The sequence below is a fragment of the Podarcis cretensis genome, assembly GCF_951804945.1.
Source record: "Podarcis cretensis genome assembly, chromosome: 3".
Classification (NCBI taxonomy): domain Eukaryota; kingdom Metazoa; phylum Chordata; class Lepidosauria; order Squamata; family Lacertidae; genus Podarcis; species Podarcis cretensis.
The window spans coordinates 481,230-500,883 of NC_137172.1; the positions used below are offsets into that span (position 1 = coordinate 481,230).

The following is a 19,654-nucleotide window of genomic DNA, read 5'->3' on the forward strand; positions in this document are numbered from 1 at the left end:
CTCCATTCAGGACTCCTCAGAAACCAGGAAGAGCCCTGGGGCATCTGCATTGCGCCAAAGGGACCCATCCAGCCCAGGATCCTGCGCCCACAGTGGCACCCAGGCGCCCCCAAGCAGGAGGAGAGCACCCTCTCCCCACCTTGTGCTCTGCCGCTCTAAGATAGATTGGTTCTGCCCCTGGAGGCTCCGTGCAAGAAGAGCGCCTTTTGCCACTCTAAGGTAGACTGGCTCTGGCCCTGGAGGCTCCATGCAGGAAGAGCCCCAAGGCTGCATGGAGCCAAAGGGGACCCATCCGGCCCAGGATCCTGTGCCCACAGTGGAACCCAGGCGCCCCAAGCAGGAGGAGAGCGCCTTTGGCCCTCTAAGGTAGACTGGCTCTGGCCCTGGAGGCTCCGTGCAAGAAGAGCCCTGGGGCAGCTGCATCGCGCCAAAGGGGACCCATCTGGCCCAGGATCCTGTGCCCACAGTGGCACCCAGGCGCCCCAAGCAGGAGGAGAGCACCTTCTCCCCACCTTGTGCTCTGCCACTCGAAGGTAGACTGGCTCTGTCCATGGAGGCTCCATACAGGACTCCTCAGAAACCTGGAAGAGCCCTGGGGCAGCTGCATTGCGCCAAGGGGGACCCATCCGGCCCAGGATCCTGCGCCCACAGTGGCACCCAGGCACCCCAAGCAGGAGGAGAGCGCCTTTTGCCCTCTAAGGTAGACTGGCTCTGGCCCTGGAGGCTCCATGCAGGAAGAGCCCTGGGGCAGGAGCATCGCGCAAAAGGGGACCCATCCGGCCCAGGATCCTGCGCCCCCAGTGGCACCCAGGCGCCCCAAGCAGGAGGAGAGCGCCTTTTGCCCGCTAAGGTAGACTGGCTCTGGCCCTGGAGGCTCCATGCAGGAAGAGCCCTGGGGCAGGAGCATCGCGCAAAAGGGGACCCATCCGGCCCAGGATCCTGCCATAGCTGTCAACTGTCAGATTTGAAAAGAAGGGATCAGCAGCCACCCCTGTCCCAGGGACAGTCGACGGGATATCTAACAATCTGGGATACCAGCGGGAAACGGCGCTGGAATAAGGGAACTTCCCGCAAAAAAAGGGGAGGGTTGTGGGGCGCAGGGGGTGCTGTGGTCTATAAGCCACTGAGACTTGGGCTGCCCAGCGGAAGGTCTGTGCTTCCAGTCCCCATGACTGAGCTCCCCTTGCTCTGTCCCAGCTCCTGCCAACCTAGCAGTTCAAAAGCACACCAGCGCAAGTAGAGAAATAGGTACCACTGTGGTGTTTCTGTGCGCTCTGGCCAGAAGCGGTTTAGTCCTGCTGCCTAAATCACCCGGAAGGCTGTCTGCGGACCAGCACTGCCGGCTCCCTCGGCCTGAAGCAAGATGAGCTCTGCGCCCCAGTCGCCTTTGCCGGGACCTGACCGTCCAGGGGTCCTTGCCTCACCCAACAGAGGAAGGGAAGGTCCTAGCCAAGTATTCTTGTACTATCTCCTTAGTTATTCTGGGCTGTGTTTCCTCTGCTGAATCATTTGCTCCAAATTCTTCAGGTCGGGCATTGTTTTCTTTATCGGAGAAGACTGAGGCAAAGAAGGCATTGCGGAGTTCAGCCCTTTCTGTGTCCCCTGTTTGCATTTCACCATCTTCTCCTCTGAGTGACCCCACGGTTTCTTTGTTCTTCCTTTTGCTACGAACATACCCATAAAAGCCTTTTTTGTTGCTTTTAACCTCTCTAGCAAGCCTGAGATCATTCTGTGCTTTAGCTTTTCTGACTTTGTGTCTACACGTGCTGGCTATTTGTTTGAATTCCTCTTTGGTGGTTTCCCCCCTTTGCCATTTTTTGTACACATCCTTTTTTAATCTTAACTCAGTTAAAAGTTCTTTAGATAGCCACCCTGGCTTCTTTAGGCACCTTCCATGTTTCCGTCTCATTGGTATTGCCTGAAGTTCTGCTTTTACTATCTCCCTCTTAACAAACTCCCAGCCATCATGAACTCCCTTTCCCTTTAGTATTACTGTCCATGGGATCTCACCCAGCACTTCCCTAAGTTTTATGAAGTCGGCTTTCTTAAAGTCAAGAAATTGAGTCCTAGTATGCTTGGCTGCTCCTTTCCGCTGTATAGTAAACTTCAGAAGAGCATGATCACTCACGCCTAATGATCCTTCCACTTCTACCCCACTAACCAGGTCAGAAATCCGAGACCAGGGAGAAGAGTCGGCGGAAGAAGACTGGAAGAAATTCAAAGACTATTTACAGAAATATTGTAAAATCAATGAATGTTAAAATGATGTTGGATAGAAATTAAGTGGTTTCCAGCTGTAATGTTTTAAGAGAATATGGAAAAAAGGTTTAGAAGAAGGTTAAAGTTTATTGATAAGTGTCAGGGGTTCAGGAGCAGAGGCACAGGGAAGAGAGGAGATGGAGAGCGAAGGGGAAGAATCCGAGGGGAGCGTAGGAGAAGAGGACAGTGGACCGAGGGATTCCATGAGCCTCTCCAGCGAATCGGAAGATTCACAGAAGGGGGCGTCTGTGGCCAGGGGTAGGGGGTTCCCAAGGGGAATGCCCCAGGAGCAAGGGGGCAGCAGGGACTCCCAGAGCAGTAGTTGGAAATCAGGACCAGCTTCCCCACCAGAGCAGAGTGGGGGGGAAGAGTCCCAAGGATCAGGGCCAGTGCATTCCCCACCAGGGAGAGAAGATAAGGCAGGGCTGACCACGCCTCCATCAGAAAGTCGGACAACGGAGGGGAGGTCAGATCCGGCCAGTGTACCGGAAGAGGGAAGCAGTGACAGAAGTAGTGTAACGGTCAGGAGGAAGGTCACTGGGCTGGCGGGAGAGGCAAGTTCAAATGTACAGGAGCGCGGGACAGCAGAGAATGAGGATTGGGAACCGGGTCCTAAAGCCCGCCGGAGGCAGGGGGAGGAGCTAAGCGACTCAGCGTCGGAAGAGTCCAGAAAGGGGAATGCCCCAGCGGGCAGGAGGACCCAGAGGAGGAGAGAGCAGCGGAAAAGGTGGAGCAGGGCTAGGATCTTAAACTGGTGTCAGAGGGGAGGAGATTCAGACGGGACTTCGCCGGTCTAGGCTTTTAAGACGTAGAGCTGCGCGCTCCGGCTTTGAAATGGAAACTGAACCTCAATAAAGACTTTTGTACATAACTACAGCCTAGCGTTGGTCCTCTGTGAGCTGGGACCTAGAGGCAGCTCTAAGAGAACATGGAAAAAAGGTTTAGAAGAAGGTTAAAGTTTATTGATAAGGATTTGCTGAATTAAAGGGAGGTATGAGGAGGTCGGGGAAATAAGTTAAAGGAAAATAAGTTATGGAAACTTCGTGTGTTTTTAATTATTTTTATTTTTTGTATTTTTCTTATTTTTTTTCTTTTTGATTTTTATTGTATTAACATTGAAAACTTTAATAAATATCTTAAAAACAAACAAACGGGGGCGCTCAAAGCTGAAAGCCCCCTTTGCTGCTAGACTCCAGCCCAGCCTCGCTCTGGGTGTCACCCCAACTGGAGTCCTCTGTCGCCCCGGCTTTTCACGGGGTCTGGGCTGGGCGGACAGGAGCTGAGTCCGGAGGCCAGAATGGTCCCTCTGCGCTGTTGGGCAAGGAGCCAACCCTCAGCTCGCTTCCTCCGCCCAGGGGCAGATCTACCCTCCACCTCCCCTGGACCAGCTTCTCCCCTGTTCACCCTGTCTCGGCTGCGCCTCTGGAGCTTTGGGGTCTCCCCTGTTCCTCCCCAGCGAGGAGATGGTGAGGCTTCAAGGAGCCGGCGCGCACCCCACACCTGGAGCAGGAGTGGGCAGATGCCCTGAGAGAGCCCTGCATGGCCGGACACCCTCCCTCTCTGCCTGTTATGTACTGAGTTGAATAGGATCCAAAATGCAGGTCCTAGAACAATGCAGCAGCCTGACTGGTCCGCAGGAGCCACCCAATCGAGCTCCAGGTGGAAGTGAATCCACAAACTGATTGGTCCACAGGAGAATCCCAGAATTAGCCAATCGCGTGCAGCCCATTGTGTAAATAATGTATATAAAGCAGATACTGTGGGGGAACTTTCCTCCTCACCACTATGAGCTGAATAAAGAGAATGAAATCCACTCTCGACTCCGAGTATATTTCACCGCCAGTCCCAAGAAGAGTTTGGATTTGATATCCCGCTTTATCGCTACCTGAAGGAGTCTCAAAGCAGCTCACAATCTCCTTTCCCTTCCTCCCCCACAACGCACACTCTGTGAGGTGAGTGGGCCTGAGAGACTTCAGAGAAGTGTGACTCCATACCTTGAACGTGTGCCCTCCGTGTGCCCTCCATACCTTGAACGGGCTCGGGCGGAAAGGACCCCATGCCCGGAGGGGGACTGCAGAATCTCCCGCAGGTAGACTGGCTCACCAAAGGGATGGATGGCTGGGGGAAGCCCTGCAATCTCTGGGAGGGGGTAGATAGCCGAGGGGAACCCAAGGATCTGGTTGGTTGTGTTTCTACACTGCAGAAGGTTCCCCCTCGGACCCCCAGAATGAAATAACCACATCTCACAGAGACGGAGGAGGAGGACGAGTCTTTAATTCATTTCATGAGCAAAGAGGCAAGCAGTCCAATACAAGGTCTCAACACAAAGTCTCTCTCTCCCCAGAGGGTGCAGTCCTTTGAAGTGCAAGGACAACAGTGCGGTTGTTCCAGGAGTCCAAGGCTGCCTGCCTGTCCCGTTATTCTCCTGGACGGCTCCTGGTGGAAGGTTCTCTGGCCTCTTCCGCACTCTGGCCATTCTCCCAGATCTGGGCCACTTGCACCCACCAGGAGCGACGCCTCAACGCCTTCCACATGGGCTGCATCAGGAGCGGCACTTTTCTCTTTTATGAACCTCTTCCCACTCCCACGGGAACCCCCCCCCCAAAGGAAATGCACCATTCAACCTCTCTTTTTCTCTTAAACTTTCTATTTTGTTGTCAATTTTCAGTAGAGAAATGAAGTGAAAAAGGTCAAGCCAAACCAAAGGAAACTGCTTGAAACTGATAAAATACAATATGTAGGTATATAAGTAGTACGATATAGTAACAAGTAAAATATTACAGTGGTACCTCAGGTTACATACGCTTCAGGTTACAGACTCCACTAACCTAGAAATTGTGCTTCAGGTTAAGAACTTTGCTTCAGGATGAGAACAGAAATCGTGCTCTGGCGGTGCGGCAACAGCAGGAGGCCCCCTTAGCTAAAGTCGTGCTTCAGGTTAAGAGCAGTTTCAGGTTAAGTACGGACCTCCGGAACGAATTAAGTACTTCACCTGAGGTACCACAAAACAAATCACTGTTTTTATAAATGCATTCTATTTCTCCACAATCTACACTCCTATGTTGCAAGAGTAGTCCTATCTTGTATCCATCGTTCAAAGGGGACCATGGCATTATCTTTCCAATGAATCAATCTCAGTTGTTTAGCAGAAGGAAGGATGCAAAGCGTACATTTACATTAACCAGTTGTCAATGCATATAAAGTTGGTATGTAGTTTGTATGCACCTTAATACTTTCCTCCAAAAATGTGCAAGCTTCGGGCATCCCATGAACATATGTTTCTTTCTTTAATTTTTTTATTCATTTTTCATTTTCATTCATTACATACATCTCAAATTCTTAACATTTCCTATATATTCCTCCCTCCCTCCCCTCCAAGACTTCCCTCAACTTGCGTTTCTGGTTTGTTTCTATTTTCACCCACTTTGCTATCTCTCAACAGAAAAAGTTATTAATAACATAACATCAAACCTTAAAAACATAAAATTAAAATTAAATACATCATCTTATTTCACTATCTTCCAAACATTTTCTGATGCTCATAATGTGGATGTTTATTTAAATCCTGCCATCAAGTCTATTGCCTTTCTTTGTTTCTGCAAATATATTATGAATGGCTCCCAATCTTGTTCAAAGTCTCTGTTGTTTTTTCCCTCTTAGTCTTTCTGTCATTTTTGCCCGTTCTGCATAGTTCATCAACTTCTCTTGCCATTGTTCTTTAGTTGGTATTTCTCCAGTCTTCCAATTTTGTGCAATCAACATTCTTGCTGCTTTAGTGGCATACATAAATAAAGTCCTCATTTCTTTTGGTATGTCTTGACCTAACATACCTAATAAAAAGGCTTCTGGTTTTTTTACAAAAGTTATTTTTAACATTTTCTTCAATTCATTGTATATCATTTCCCAGTAGGATTTTACCTTCTTACAATCCCACCACATATGGTAGAACGTACCTTCTGTTTCACATCTCCAACACTTTTTCTTTTCGTTTTTCTACATTTTTGCCCATTTAACCGGTGATAAATACCATCTGTACATCATTTTCATATAATTCTCTCTCAATAATATGCAATCTGTAAAATTCAAATTTATTTTCTACAATTTTATCATTCGTGAAATTGTATATTATGTCCTACATCTTGCACCCATTTAATCATTACTGATTTTACTTCTTCATCTTTGGTCTCCCATTCCAAAAGGATGTTATATGCCTTTTTAAATAATTTTGTGTTTTCTTCTATCACTTCCTTTTAGAAATTGGAAGCCGAATATGAGAAGCCTTTTTTGTTATCCTCCTTAAATATATCCTGTAATTGTCTATGATGTAACCAACTTTGAAGATGTTCTTTGATACGATGAAATGAAAGGACATCCCATGAACATATGTTTCAAAGAAGTAGCAGCAAAAGCATATTTAGAATTGGACACCTTTGGCCAGCACTGGTCTACCCTGACTGGCAGCAGCTCTCCAGAAGGGGATTGAACTCAAGACCTTCTGCATGCCAAGCAACTGCCCTGCTGCTGAACTACAACCTTTTGCCAAATAGAGGAGAAAAGCAAACAGGGATTCTTACCACTTGGTGTTGAAACCTCTTGCCTCTTGGCCCTTCGGATGTTGTTGGCCTACAACTCCCATCATCCCTAGCTAACAGGACCAGTGTTCAGGGATGGTGGGAACTGTAGTCCCAAAATATCTGGAGGGCCGAGTTTGGCCATGCCTGTTCTTAGGCCAGGGCTGAAGACTAGGAAATGAGGCAAGAAAAGGAAGGTCAGCATGTTGCAGTGAGCAGGAACAGGGGTTCTGCTTTGGGCTCCCCTTCCCCAATGAGCAGTCTTCGTGGCCTCCTCTGCATTGCAGCAAGGGCCTCTGGGGCGCAGGAGAGAGGCGTTGGGTCTGCTCTCTGGACTCTTCTTTACCTTCAGCTGTAGCAGGAGCTATGGCATCTTCTTGGTTCTCTTCCTCTCCCAGGGCCTGATGGGTCCAAGCTGCTTGCCACTGCTGGACAGACAAAATCCTGACAAGACTTCAGCCAGCTTCCTCTGTCATGGAAGGGCCTCCCTGTGCAGAGACACTGCTGCTTCACCCAAAGCCACTGCCTGAGGCAAGACTCATGGCAGGGCCGGTCTTGTCTTCCGTTTTAATAAATGCCTTTGGGTGGAACAATGGGCTAATCCAGCTGCAGAGTTATTCTTAACCTTTCTGGAAAATAACAAGAAACTCACCCACCACATGGAACCACTGTTGAGGGAGCTGGGGATGTTTAGCCTGGGAAAGAGGAGACTGAGAGGAGATGCAACAGCCAACTTCAGATATCTCAAGGGCTGCTCCAGGGAGCAGGCTTGTTTTCTCCTGCTCTGGAGAGTAGAACTCAAATCAATGGCTTCAAGTTACAGGAAAGGAGATTCTGACTAAGCATCAAGAAGAACCTTCTGACAGTAAGAGCTGTCAACAGTGGAACTGTCTCCCTCGGGAGGTAGTGTACTCTCCTTTGTTGGACGTTTTCAGCAGAGCTTGGATGGCCATTTGTCAGGGAAGCTTTACTTGTGAAAAGGACCTAGGGGTCTTAGTACACCACAAGATTAACACGAGTCAACAGTGTGAGGCAGCAGCAAAATAAGCTAATGTTATTTTAGGCTGCATCAACAGACATCTGGCGTCCTGATGATATTACTGCTCCCTTTTGCCTTGGTCAGAACACACCTGGAGTACAGGGTCCAGTTCTGGACGCCACAATAAAAGGAGGATATTGTCAAGCTGGAACACATGAAGAGGAGGGAGACCAAAATGATACACCACCCTATACCCAGAGTTCCGAGTTTGAGATGTTTTGTCCCAAAAAGAGATTATGAGATGTGTCAGCCATCTTCAAATGCTATGAGTCTCCTTGTGGTGAGTTCTTTGATGGATTGTCATCTTAGACCTCTGCATGAAGCTCTTTCCACATTCTAAGCACTGATATGGTTTCTCCCCTGTATGAATTCTTTCATGGAATGTGAAACTTTTCTTCCATTTGAAGCTCTTTCCACATTCCAAGCACTGATATGGTCTCTCCTCACTGTGAATTGTTTGATGGGAAGTGAGATATGCCTTACGACTGAAGCATTTTCCACATTCCAAGCACTGAAATGGTCTCTCCTGACTGTGAAGAATTTGATGTAAAGTGAGACTTTTCTTCAATTTGAAGCTCTTCTCACATTCCAAGCACTGATACGGTCTCTCTTCACTGTGAATTGTTTGATGTAAAGTGAGACTATTCTTCCATTTGAAGCTCTTCCCACATTTCAAACACTGGTATGGGTTCTCACCACTGTGTGTTATTTGATGGGAAGTGAACTGGTGTCCCTTAATGAAGTCCCTTACACATTTGAAGCTTTTATACGGCTCTTCTTTTCTGTGAATTCTTTCATGTAAAGTGAGACTATCCTTCCGACTGAAAGGCTTTCCACATTTCATGCAGAGATATGGTTTCACCCCTGTATGAGTTCTTTGATGGGAAGTGAGGTGGACCTTCTGACTGAAGCATTTTCCACATTCAGAACACTGGTGTGGTTTCTCCCCTATATGAATTTTTTGATGGGCTGTGAGCACAGCCTTCTTACCGAAGCTCTTCCCACATTCTGAACACTGATATGGTTTCTCACCTCTGTGAATTTTTTGATGGGCCTTGAGCACAGCCCTGTGACTGAAGTTCTTTCCACATTCTAAGCAGTGATGGGGTTTCTTCCCACTGTGCGTTATTTGGTGGGAAGCGAGATTGTCCTTCCTACTGAAACTCCTTCCGCATTCCACACAATGATATGGTTTCTCCCCTGTATGAATTCTCTGATGAGCCTTTAGCTGATCCCTCTGCAGGAAGATTTTTCCGCATTCCATGCACTTATGGGGTTTCTCCCCGCTGTGAGTTCTTTGATGGGAAGTGAGATGGGTCCTATTCCTGAAGCGCTTTCCACATTCAAAACACTGATATGGTTTCTCTCCTGTATGAATTCTCTGATGAGCTATGAGTTTAGCTCTCTGCCTGAAGCTCTTTCCACATTCCAAGCACTTATGGGTTTCCCCTCCACTGTGAGTTATTTGATGGTAATTGAGATCGGCCCTATTCCTGAAGCTTCTTCCACATTCCAAGCAGTTATATGGTTTCTCACCTGTATGAATTATTTGATGGGCCGTAAGCACATGTCTGTGACTGAAGCTCTTTCCGCATTCCATGCACTGATACGGTTTCTGTCCGGTATGAATTCTTTGATGGGCCGTGAGCACATGCCTGTGACTGAAGTTCTTTCCACATTCGAAGCAGTGATGGGGTTTCTTTCCACTGTGAGTTATTTGGTGGGAAGTGAGATGGTCCTTTCTACTGAAGCTCCTTCCACATTCCATGCACTGATATGGTTTCTCCCCTGTATGAATTCTTTGATGGGCTGTGAGCACGTGCTTGTAACTGAAGCTCTTTCCACATTCCAAGCACTGATACAATTTATCCCCTGTGTGAATTTTTTGATGGGTCTTCAGCACAGCCCTGTGACTGAAGCTCTTTCCACATTCTAAGCACTGATATGGTCTCTCCTCAATGTTACTTCTTTGATGTGAAGTGAGACTACTATTCTGACCGAAGCTACTTCCATATTCCAAGGACTTATATGGTCCCTCCCCTCTGTGAAATCTTTCATGTAAAGTGAGACTTTTCTTCCATTTAAAGCTCTTTCCACATTCTAAGCACTGATATGGTCTCTCCTCACTGTGAATTGTTTGGTGTGAAGTGAGACTATCCTCCCGACTGAAAGTCTTTCCACATTTCATGCACATATATGGTTTCACCCCGGTATGAATTGTTTGATGGGAAGTGAGATGACCCCTCTGGCTGAAGCTCTTTCCACATTCCAAGCACTGAAATGGTTTCTCCCCTGTATGAATTCTTTGATGGGTAATGAGCTTAGCCCTCTGGCTAAAGCTCTTTCCACATTCAAAGCAATGATGTGGTTTCTCCCTGCTGTGAGTTCTTGGATGGAAAGTGAGACATTTCTTCTGACGAAACGTCCTATCATCTTTTAAGCACTGATAGAGATTCTTTCCAACAGGATTTATATTATGGGAAGTGGAATAGGAGCTCTGGCTATAGCTCTCTCCACACTCTAAATATTTATACAGCTTCCCCACTCTGTGAATGTTGTCATGGCCTCTCTTGTTCATCATTTCCAATCCATCAGCACCTGCATCAAAGAGAGAAACAGACCATCAGGAAGAAATGGAGCCTCAAATTATGGAACACTGCTAATGAATGTTTGTGATGTATGAAGAATGAAGGGAATTAGATCTGAGGCCTTACTACAGGGTTCACTGCCTTTGTTGACTACTTCTTCTTCTGTCAGTTACATTCAAGAAGGTCTGGGCAGCTCAGACCAGCCTGGTCATGGTTTAAAAAGACATATGTGGGGCAAGAATATTTGCAGACAGAACAGTAGATTCAAGGTGAGCTGTGGGGAATGAGAATCCCAGATGCTGTCGAGTGCCATCAAAATATTTATATATGTATTGGATTTCAAAACAGATGTTATGATCCAGCAGGAAGCCTTACTGAGAGAGTCCACAATCCTACAATTCTCCTCCATGACTTCCTTATGCAGAGCTCTCTGGTCAGGATCCAGCAACGCCCACTCCTCCTCTGTGAAATACACAGCGACATCTTCAAAGCACAGAGGACCCTGCAGGAAAAGGGAAAAGGTCCCCTTCTGAGACAGCATAAAGATTATCCACTACACATTGCTCAGTCGTTTTCTGTTGATTGTTGTGTTGTTTTAATGGGATTATTTTGATGCACACTTTGATGCACAGGTACTGATGCCTACTTTAGCATTTTACCGTTTTTTCGCTCCATAAGACGCACTCTTTTTCTCCTAAAAAGTAAGGGGAAATGTCTGTGTGTCTTAGGGAGTGAATGTGTACAGACGGCCATGGGATCCCTCTGCTGCCGCTGCAGTTGCGAGCAGAGGATCCATGGCTCTCCTTCCCTCCCTCCTCCCCGGCTCGGCTCACTGTAAAGCAAGCAAAGCGGGAGCCATGTAAGCAGCTTCTCTCCTGCTTTGCTGCTTTAAAGCGAGCCAGGGAGGAGTGATGAATGGGCTCCCCTTCCCTCCCTCCTGCGTGACTTGCTTTAAAGCAGCAAAGCAGGAGAGGAGCCGCTTACATGAGAGGAGGCCGCTGGGGTCCTTGTGTCGGAGCAACTGGACTCGCTACCTAACAGCTAATCAGTTGTAACTCTCAGGCTACTGGCACAGCCATAAAACAAACGAGGTGCTAAAAGCAGAGCTGAATAGACTATATCAGGTTCAGTTCTAGTGATAAGAAGCCACTGGCAGCAACAGAATCGGAGCAAAAGCGTAACTTTTACAGTAGAAAAGAGGTAGGTTCGCTATAGCCACGTGTACAAACAAAGTAGAAGGCTGCAAGGAGGAACGTGTTTACACAGCTAGTGGCGAATTCCCTGCAATCCGAGTCCTGCTCACATGCTCAAATCTATCCTGCCTCAAAACAAGCAGCGGAAGGAAAAGGCTGCAAACTGTTAAATGGGGAAAAAAAACCCAGGCACAGGGCAAACAAGTAAAATAGCAAGGGGAGGCAGGTGATTCAAAGCCAGCACGCGTTTTTAAAAGTGGTGTGTATCCAGCAACAGCTGCAGCAGCCTCAGCTAGCAAAGGTCTGCACCCTCCCTAAACGGAGCAATGAGGCTGCAGAGGGACGACAGGGCACAGGAGGGGTTGGATTGGGAAGGGTGAAATTTAAGGAACCAGCAGCAAAAAAAAAACCACCTCGAGCTCTGAGCCATGAGCACAGTGAAAACCAGGAGGTAAAATAGGAAGGATGCTGGGGACGGGAGGGCACAGGATGAGGGAGAGGGAAAAATTACGCAAATCCCCCAGCGTCTCAGTTGGCTCCTTGAGCGTGCATGCTAAACAAACATATAGCTCCTGTCCCTCTCACTCTGATATACGGGTAGTTTATTAAATAGTTTAGTACCACATTTGATTCAGAATTCCCCCCCCCCCCGTTTTCCTCCTCCAAAAACTAGGAGCATCTTATGGTCAGATGCGCCTTATGGAGAGAAAAATATGGTAACTGAATTATTTTATTGTGCATTTTAATGATGGGTATTAATCTTTGTACTACTGCAATGGACTACTTTGGACTACTGCAATGTGCTCTATGTGGTGCTACCTTTGAAGGTGACCCGGAAACTGCAACTAATCCAGAATGCGGCAGCTGGACTGGTGACTGGGGGCGGCCGCCGAGACCACATAACACCGGTCATGAAAGACCTACATTGGCTCCCAGGACGTTTCTGAGCACAATTCAAAGTGTTGGTGCTGACCTTGAAAGCCCTAAAAGGCCTCAAAGGCCCAGTAGACCTGAAGGAGCGTCTCCACCCCCATCGTTCTGCCCAGACACTGAGGTCCAGCGCTGAGGGCCTTCTGGCGGTTCCCTCATTGCGAGAAGCCAGGGAGCCAGGCAGAGGGCCTTCTCGGTGGTGGCGCCCGCCCTGTGGAACGCCCTCCCATCAGATGTCAAGGAAATAAGCAGCTATCTTCTCTTTAAAAGACATCTGAAGGCAGCCTGTTCAGGGAAGTTTTTAATAGTTAATGCTGTGCTGTTTTTAATCTTTGATTGGAGGCCGCCCAGAGTGGCTGGGGAAACTCAGCCAGATAGGCGGGGTATAAATAATAAATCATCATCATCATCATCATCTTTGTGTTAATGGTTTATCTACCACACACTGCTTGGTTATTTTCTGCCCGTTCATTGTTGTGTTCTTTTAATGGGTTTATTTGGCTGCACATTTTAGGTCTGGATGCCTATTTTAACATTTTAATGTAATCCTTTTATGGTGCATTCTAATGACGGGTATTAATCTTTGTGTGAATGGGTGGACCTCCGCCTGGTGTTCTTCAAATCGTACAATCTGTGGAAGTATTCCTGTTTGGCAGACAGAACCCTCCCTTCTCTATTCCCGCTGTGCGATGCTTGGGGGGCGATGGGACCCTCCCTCTGCCCTACAGCCAACTTCAAGGGGCTCATGGGGGCACAGAGAGGGGGAGGAGGGGGATTCCCCTTCTTCAGCTGATGGGGCTGCTGAGGTGAATCCCGGCCATGGTTTGCTATGGCTTCTCAACTTCTTGGAAGTTTCTCAACTGCTTAGAAGCCTGATTAGATCAATATAGAAATATAGCTGCAGCTACTGATAAATCATAATAATAAAAGTGACATTCCGAAGCCCAGGTAAGGAGAGATGGCTGTTCATTCCTGTCAGCACATAAACCTTCTTGAATGGCATTGTCCATCTTTGTTCGGGACAGAGGCTTTGACAGAAGCCAAGAGGAGGAGAAATTCTTTCCGGCCCAGAGGCTCCCTGGCTGCCCCCCTCCTCTGACTCTTTCCCCACACAGCTCTTTCCCCATACCAGATCTGTTTCCACAGCTGCTGCTTCTCCTCCGTTCTCATGAAAAGATGGATGAGGAGGTCTGGGGGGCAACCTTCGGTCACCTGCGAGAGACAAAAGTCAAAGGGAAGCCATCAGCTCCTGCGTCTCTCAGAGGTTCAGCAGCGCATTTCAGGCGACAGAGAAGCTCATCAACAGTTTCCATTTTCCTTCCTTCCACCCATCTGTCCAGAGCTTTATCAATATGTCTACCCAGCTGGGCAGAAGTCTCTCCTGCTTTTCTTTCAGTGTCACAAAAGGCTTTTCTCCTATGCACTGCAGTTAAACCAAAGCCCCATTTTCCTCTTTCTTTGAATGTGAGGTAATCAGAGGTTTCATCTTCTCTTAAATCTGAGTATATTTCCCTCAAAGTTCCACATATCTGTGGCGTAAAGAAAGCATCCAATTTTCCTCAGGAAAGTCCAAACTAAACAGGAGTGCCTGTCCATCACCACCTTGGACATACTTAGGAAGTCTCTTGAATGAGCTGAGGTAAAATCTCCACCCCCCACCAACCCATGTGGCAGTTCTGCTCTCAGCTTCATTTCCTCCATTTTTAAAAGGAACATGTCTTTTTCATGGCCCATCTTGGCCTCCCTTTCTCCTTCTTCTTGGGCTAATCTGGCATTTCTTTCTTTCTCTTTTTCCTCATGAGCTAATCTGCGCTCTCGCTCTCTGCCATCTCTCTCTCAGCCTGCATCTGCGCTAACTGTCGGCTGTAATTCTGGCCTGTTCAGCTGCTAATTTGCCTTTTCCTTTTCTTTCCCTGTTTCAACTTTATGTCTTTCTTTCTCTGCTTCAACTATGGCCAATTCTAATCTTAGTCCCATCATTTCTAATTCAGTATTAGGATTCTCCTCAGATGCGTCAGCTCCCTGCCCTGGGTCATCCTGAGTCTCTTTTGCTTGGTGTTTGCTGGCCGTTTTCTGACAGAAAATTTTCTTTCTTTTAATAAAATAACCCCAATACTTTATTAAGCTGGTTGTTCTGTGTCTGTGGGCATGTTTCTATGTGGGTTTGAACATTGTATCACGGCGTTGCCACCAATTAATATGCATTAGCGCAACGGCCCTCTCTCTTCCTGGCGCCGCTGCGCCAGCCCTGTTTTCCCTGGAGAAGGAATCAGGGGCCACAGAGGGGTTTTCTTTGGGGAAAACAGGTTGCAAACAGACTTTATTATAACGGATGTAAACAAGGAGTTTGGGTTCTTCTTCTTCCACAGAAATGTAGCAAACAGTGTGGTTATTGACCACGGCACAGCGCTGTTGCTTTTTATTAAAACATCGGCTGTATGCTGCTCAGGCTTAAAATTACTTTCTTTTATACACTGTAGCGGTCAGATGGGATTGCTATGAGGAATTATAAAAAATATGGAGCAAGCCATTTGTGTCAGCAATGAAAGCATAAGGCGTTGACTGGGTTTGAGCCATTTTCATCGGATTTCTGATCAATCCACGCCTCTGCGTCTCTCTCCTATTTCTCTGCCTGACAGGCACCTATCAGCATTCTAAACTGAGCCTGGCCTTGGCTGGGGAGGGCGGGGTATAAATAAAAATTATTATTATTAAACACAGGCCAGTTACTTCACCAGGCATCCTCAGTACATAAAAATAGGTAAGTTTAATCTTTAGATAGATCTTAAGGGGCAGGAAGAGGGTTCACAAGAAGACGGTAAATACTGCCATCCTTCCAGGAGATGGTAAATACTGTCCATCCTTCCTCTCCTGTTTCTGACCTCCAGAGTTTCCTAAATCCATTCCTCTAGTCCTGTTTTATTTACTCTCAGCTATGTCTGCATGCTCCAAGTAGTCTTTACAGTTAAAAGAATTTCTTCTGATCTGACTTTGTCCCACGTGGGGTTTTTGAAATGCTCAGAGGAAATCTGATTGGTTCCTACGAAATCTGTGTAAAAAGTTCTTTTGTGAATAAAACGACCTGGGCCGAGGGGTGGAGGGGAATGATTATTGGCACTTCCTAAGTCTCGTGTGTATTCTATTAATCAGAATTCAATCCTTCCTGGTTTGGGGGACACTACAAGACATCTTCCATAGTTCAACTGGATTTCCGCTGGACTGTTTCCCTACAGACCCCCAAATCCTCCTTGGCCTCGGAATCCCTCCTGCCCTTCCCTGTCAGAGGATTCCCTCTGCGGACCCTTTTTCCTGTCAGAACTTGTGGGGCTGTGTCTTGTCTATTTCTACAGGGTTCTGCCATCCAGAACCGGAGAGCATCTTCTGAGAGTTCTTGCCTATCCTCATCTTGACCCCAGTCAGAAGGAACTCTCCGCACAGAATCCCCTCAGACGCCATGACTCTCCCACCCTCTCTCCCTCCACTCCAACTGCCTCCTTGGCGCTCTGGCCAATCAGGAGCTGTTGCTAGGTAACTGTTTGCTGGCAGGGGAGAAACACTCAGGGACTCAATCCCCTAAAGATGAACACAACCCACAGATGAGATTCAAAATCCAGAGAATAAGGAAAAACTCCTTCCTCCTTACCCAGCGGCCTCCCTCTGGCATCCAACAGAGTCTTCTCTGCCTCACAGGAATCAGGGCCCATTTCTGCAAACAGATCCTTCCGCTGAAAGAGCAACAAGGATTCAAAACAGAGAATGGGGAGAATGGGGAATGACCGAATAAAACCATTTGGGGGAGCAGATTTCATCCCTTGCTTCCCCAAAGTGGGTGAGCCATTAGAAAAGCATTTTGGGAGATTCTCTTTCATATTCTTGTGGTGGTGGCCCCAAAAGGCCACAATAAATGTGATGTGTACTCCTGTAAATCCTTGAGTGTGCTTCTAATAGAGAATTTATGGTAACCTGTTACTTTATGAAACTGATGATTTTGCAAGTTGCCACCCTCCATTTGGGGCAGGAATATAGCTAATATGTGAATTATAAAGATACAGCTCAAGTTGTTACATGGTGCTAATGACTACACTTAACACAGGTTCCCAACATGTGTATAGCACAATGCAGCAGAACACGGTGAGAATCAAACCTGAATCAGCATAAAATGCCAGAGCTTATTGTGCAAAACAAGAAATGAAGTAATGAGGTATATGATTGGTGAAAATTGAAAAGCTTTGTTTGAAATGTTATAAATACCACCACCTGGACCACTGGGCAGGGTTGCAGTTTTGCGGAACAAACCGACTGTAACCTATTGCTTTGCAATAAACGTTGGACTCCTCACGTTTCTGAGTTTTTATTGGCATAAACTTTTATTTGGCTTATAACATTCTGAGCCCCTTGGGAGTTTCCAGAGGAAAGTCTCTCTCACCTGCTGCTCTGCCTGACTCAGGAGGAAACCTTCGGCCAGGGCTACAGCCTGCGAACTGGTCTCCGCTCCACAGTCCCTCACCCAGCTCTCCATCTCCAGCGGAAGGACAGCCAGGAACTGCTCCAAGATCACCAGGTCCAGCATCTCAGCTTTGGTATGACTTTCTGGCTTCAGCCACCGACAGTCGAGGTGGTGGAGTCGGCCGCAAGCCTCTCGGGGTCCTTTGGCCTCCTGGGAGCCGGACTGCGTCAACTGCTGGCTCTGCACCTCTGAGCAAAGGGTGTCCTCCTCACCTGGGATCTTCTGCACTGAGTTTTCCCATAATCTCCCACTGCTCCCAGTTTGGAGGGCAGGGCCTCCTCCTGCTTCAGGGCCAGCCGAGTCTTGCTCATCCATCTGGGCTCTCATGAAGCCTCCAAGAGATCGGAAGGAATCCTGTAGTCTTCTGTCGAGTTCCGTCTATACGATTAAGTGTTCCTCACAAATCCTACAAAGCAAATACAGTGTTCTGTTATCAGATTGATACAAGGTCAGGAGAAGAAGCGAAGACAGAATGATGATGGGTAAGTGAGCAATTTGTGCTGAATATAATTTAGACACTAGGCCATAGTTGGGGTCTTAAACTGGGGACCCTCAAGAGTGCTCTCTCTTCCTCTCCCACCCCCACTTCAGGGCCCATTTCCTTCCTGCCTTTGCCTTATTTTCTAGCACTTGGAATCCCCAACGTCCTCAAGGCACACTACTTGGGTGGGGTCCTTTCTTGTTGTTCTGAGGGCCGGGTGATTACCTGGCCAAGGGCCAGCCCCCAAGGGCTAACTGGGCGAGGTCTTTCTGTTTTAAATATAGTTTTAAAGTTTGCATTTATTAGTACAGAAAGTACTGATCTGATGCATAGAGATCTTTCCTATTCTAATTAGTTCAAGAGGCTTCTGGAAGCTTCTTTGTGTGAAAGAAACAAGCAGAAGGTTCCCGATGTCTGGGTTATTCCTTCAGAGAAGCTGAGTACTGCTGGATTAGTCTGTCCCTGTTCTCTCTTCTGTCCAGGTCATGCTGACTATAAGAGTAAGGCCAGAAGGAGCCTTACTCTCTCTGTCTTCTCTTTCTGTCTCTTTCCCTTCTGGTGTGGTATTCTGTATATAGTGTTAAGCTTTAGACATATTATTATAAGCTATTGTAAGTTTAAGTTAAGTCTGCTGCAAGTGAATTTCTTATACATGGTGCCAATCCTGAATGTTTGGATTTGTGACTCTTAGGCTCATTTGCCTTCAGTAGCAGTAAAGCTCTGCTGGATGAAATACAATGGCCTCTGGTCTATTTTGGGGAATCCTGCAACGTGTTTAATGTTTACTCTGCAAACTCTACGTTGGAATCTGCTCTGGATCGATGAGTAGAATTCCATTGCATTCATCTGCCATGGAAACTTCAGGGAAGGGGAGAATAGTAAATAGTAATAATAATGACCGCAATGATGACGATGATGTTCCATTGCATAATCCCCACAGAGCCATAGGTGCCTGGGGGTCCTCCTGCATCCCACCATCTCTGGGAGGCTCAGGTGGCCTCGCTGACTAGTTTGGGACAGACATGACCTGTCCAGGGGACGCCAGGCTCTGGATCCGAGGGGATTATAGCCCTCTATGCGAAGCTGCCCCTGAAGACGACTTGGAACTGGTCCAAAATGCAGCAGGAAATCGAAATGAAATTGACAAAGGAATTAGCAATCTGGCTTGGAAAATCCTGGAAGATGCTCTAAGGATCCTTTCTGCTGGCAATTTTGCTTCGAGGATCTCGAGGTCGCGCTGAGCCAGGAGGGAGACGTGCCTGCGCTCAGCCAGCTGCTCCCTTTCTCTCTCTGGCTTCCGGTTCAACCTCGTCTGCCTCCTGCTTATTTCTAAAGGTTTTGCCCCAAGCCCTTGTCTTTCAGGAGAGGCTTCTTCTTTTGGACCTTGGACGAGTTGCAAGACGCTGCAGGAGGAAGACCTTCCTCTTCTCGGCCAGAGCTGTCGACGTTTCCCTTTTCTTGCGAGGAATCCTCTTCGGGGGAAACGGGGACAGCTATGGTCTCGCCCTCCATCTTCCCACCCTCTTCCTTTATGGGGCCTGGCTCTTTCTCTTCTGTCCAAAGGTTTCCCTCCGGCTGCATCCTCCTCTCTCCAGCAAGGCCCTTGCTTCCCCCTCCGCCCCCAGTGCCGGACCCCTCGCCGGGTCGCCGGCTGGGCCAGGGGGGGGGGAGAGGCCTCGAGCCCAGCAGCCGCCCCCCCCCGGCATCCCGGGGACCCCAAGGCGCCCCGAGAGGGAAGAGGAGACTCACCGGAAGAGACAAGAGGGGAGTCAGGGCGGGGCTCCGGAAGACCCGCCTCCGTCATTTCCTGTCCTCTCTAGGAATGCGGCGCAGCTGCTCTTAACCCTTGGCCCGCCGGGAGCGCCAGCTGGTCCCGCCTTTGGGGGGAGCCTGGGAGCCGGAGGAAGAGAAGGAGCCCGGCCAGGGGCCGAGAAGGGGCCAGGGAATCCCTCTGCTGCCTGAGCAAGGAGGCTGGGCGGGCGGGGGAGAGGGAGGTCGGAGCATGTGCAGAGCGCCCTGGCTGGGTGTCGAGCTCTCCGCCGCCGCTTCCCCGGCAGGGCGGCTTCCAGGAGGCCGGGCCAGGCTT

General features: G+C 48.1%; 1 protein-coding gene across 3 annotated transcripts in view; it reads right to left on the reverse strand.

The window, feature by feature from the left end:
- LOC307211682 (uncharacterized protein) overlaps positions 1-19,334 on the reverse strand; it is a 66,861-nt gene extending 47,527 nt beyond the window's left edge. Inside the window, exons 1-6 of one of the 3 annotated variants that reach the window (XM_079968528.1) lie at positions 19,318-19,334; positions 17,007-17,493; positions 16,224-16,305; positions 13,710-13,792; positions 10,833-10,959; positions 4,516-10,467 (exon numbers count right to left, since the gene is read on the reverse strand). In XM_079968528.1, the coding sequence (XP_079824654.1) occupies positions 8,126-10,467; positions 10,833-10,959; positions 13,710-13,792; positions 16,224-16,305; positions 17,007-17,414 (3,042 nt within the window). In that variant the 5' untranslated portion in view covers positions 17,415-17,493; positions 19,318-19,334 and the 3' untranslated portion in view covers positions 4,516-8,125. Of the gene's footprint in view, positions 1-4,515; positions 10,468-10,832; positions 10,960-13,709; positions 13,793-16,223; positions 16,306-17,006; positions 18,445-18,467; positions 19,218-19,317 lie in introns of those variants that run through there. The other 2 variants (XM_079968527.1, XM_079968531.1) reach the window with 2 other exon arrangements.
- Between the last annotated feature and the right edge of the window lie 320 nt (positions 19,335-19,654).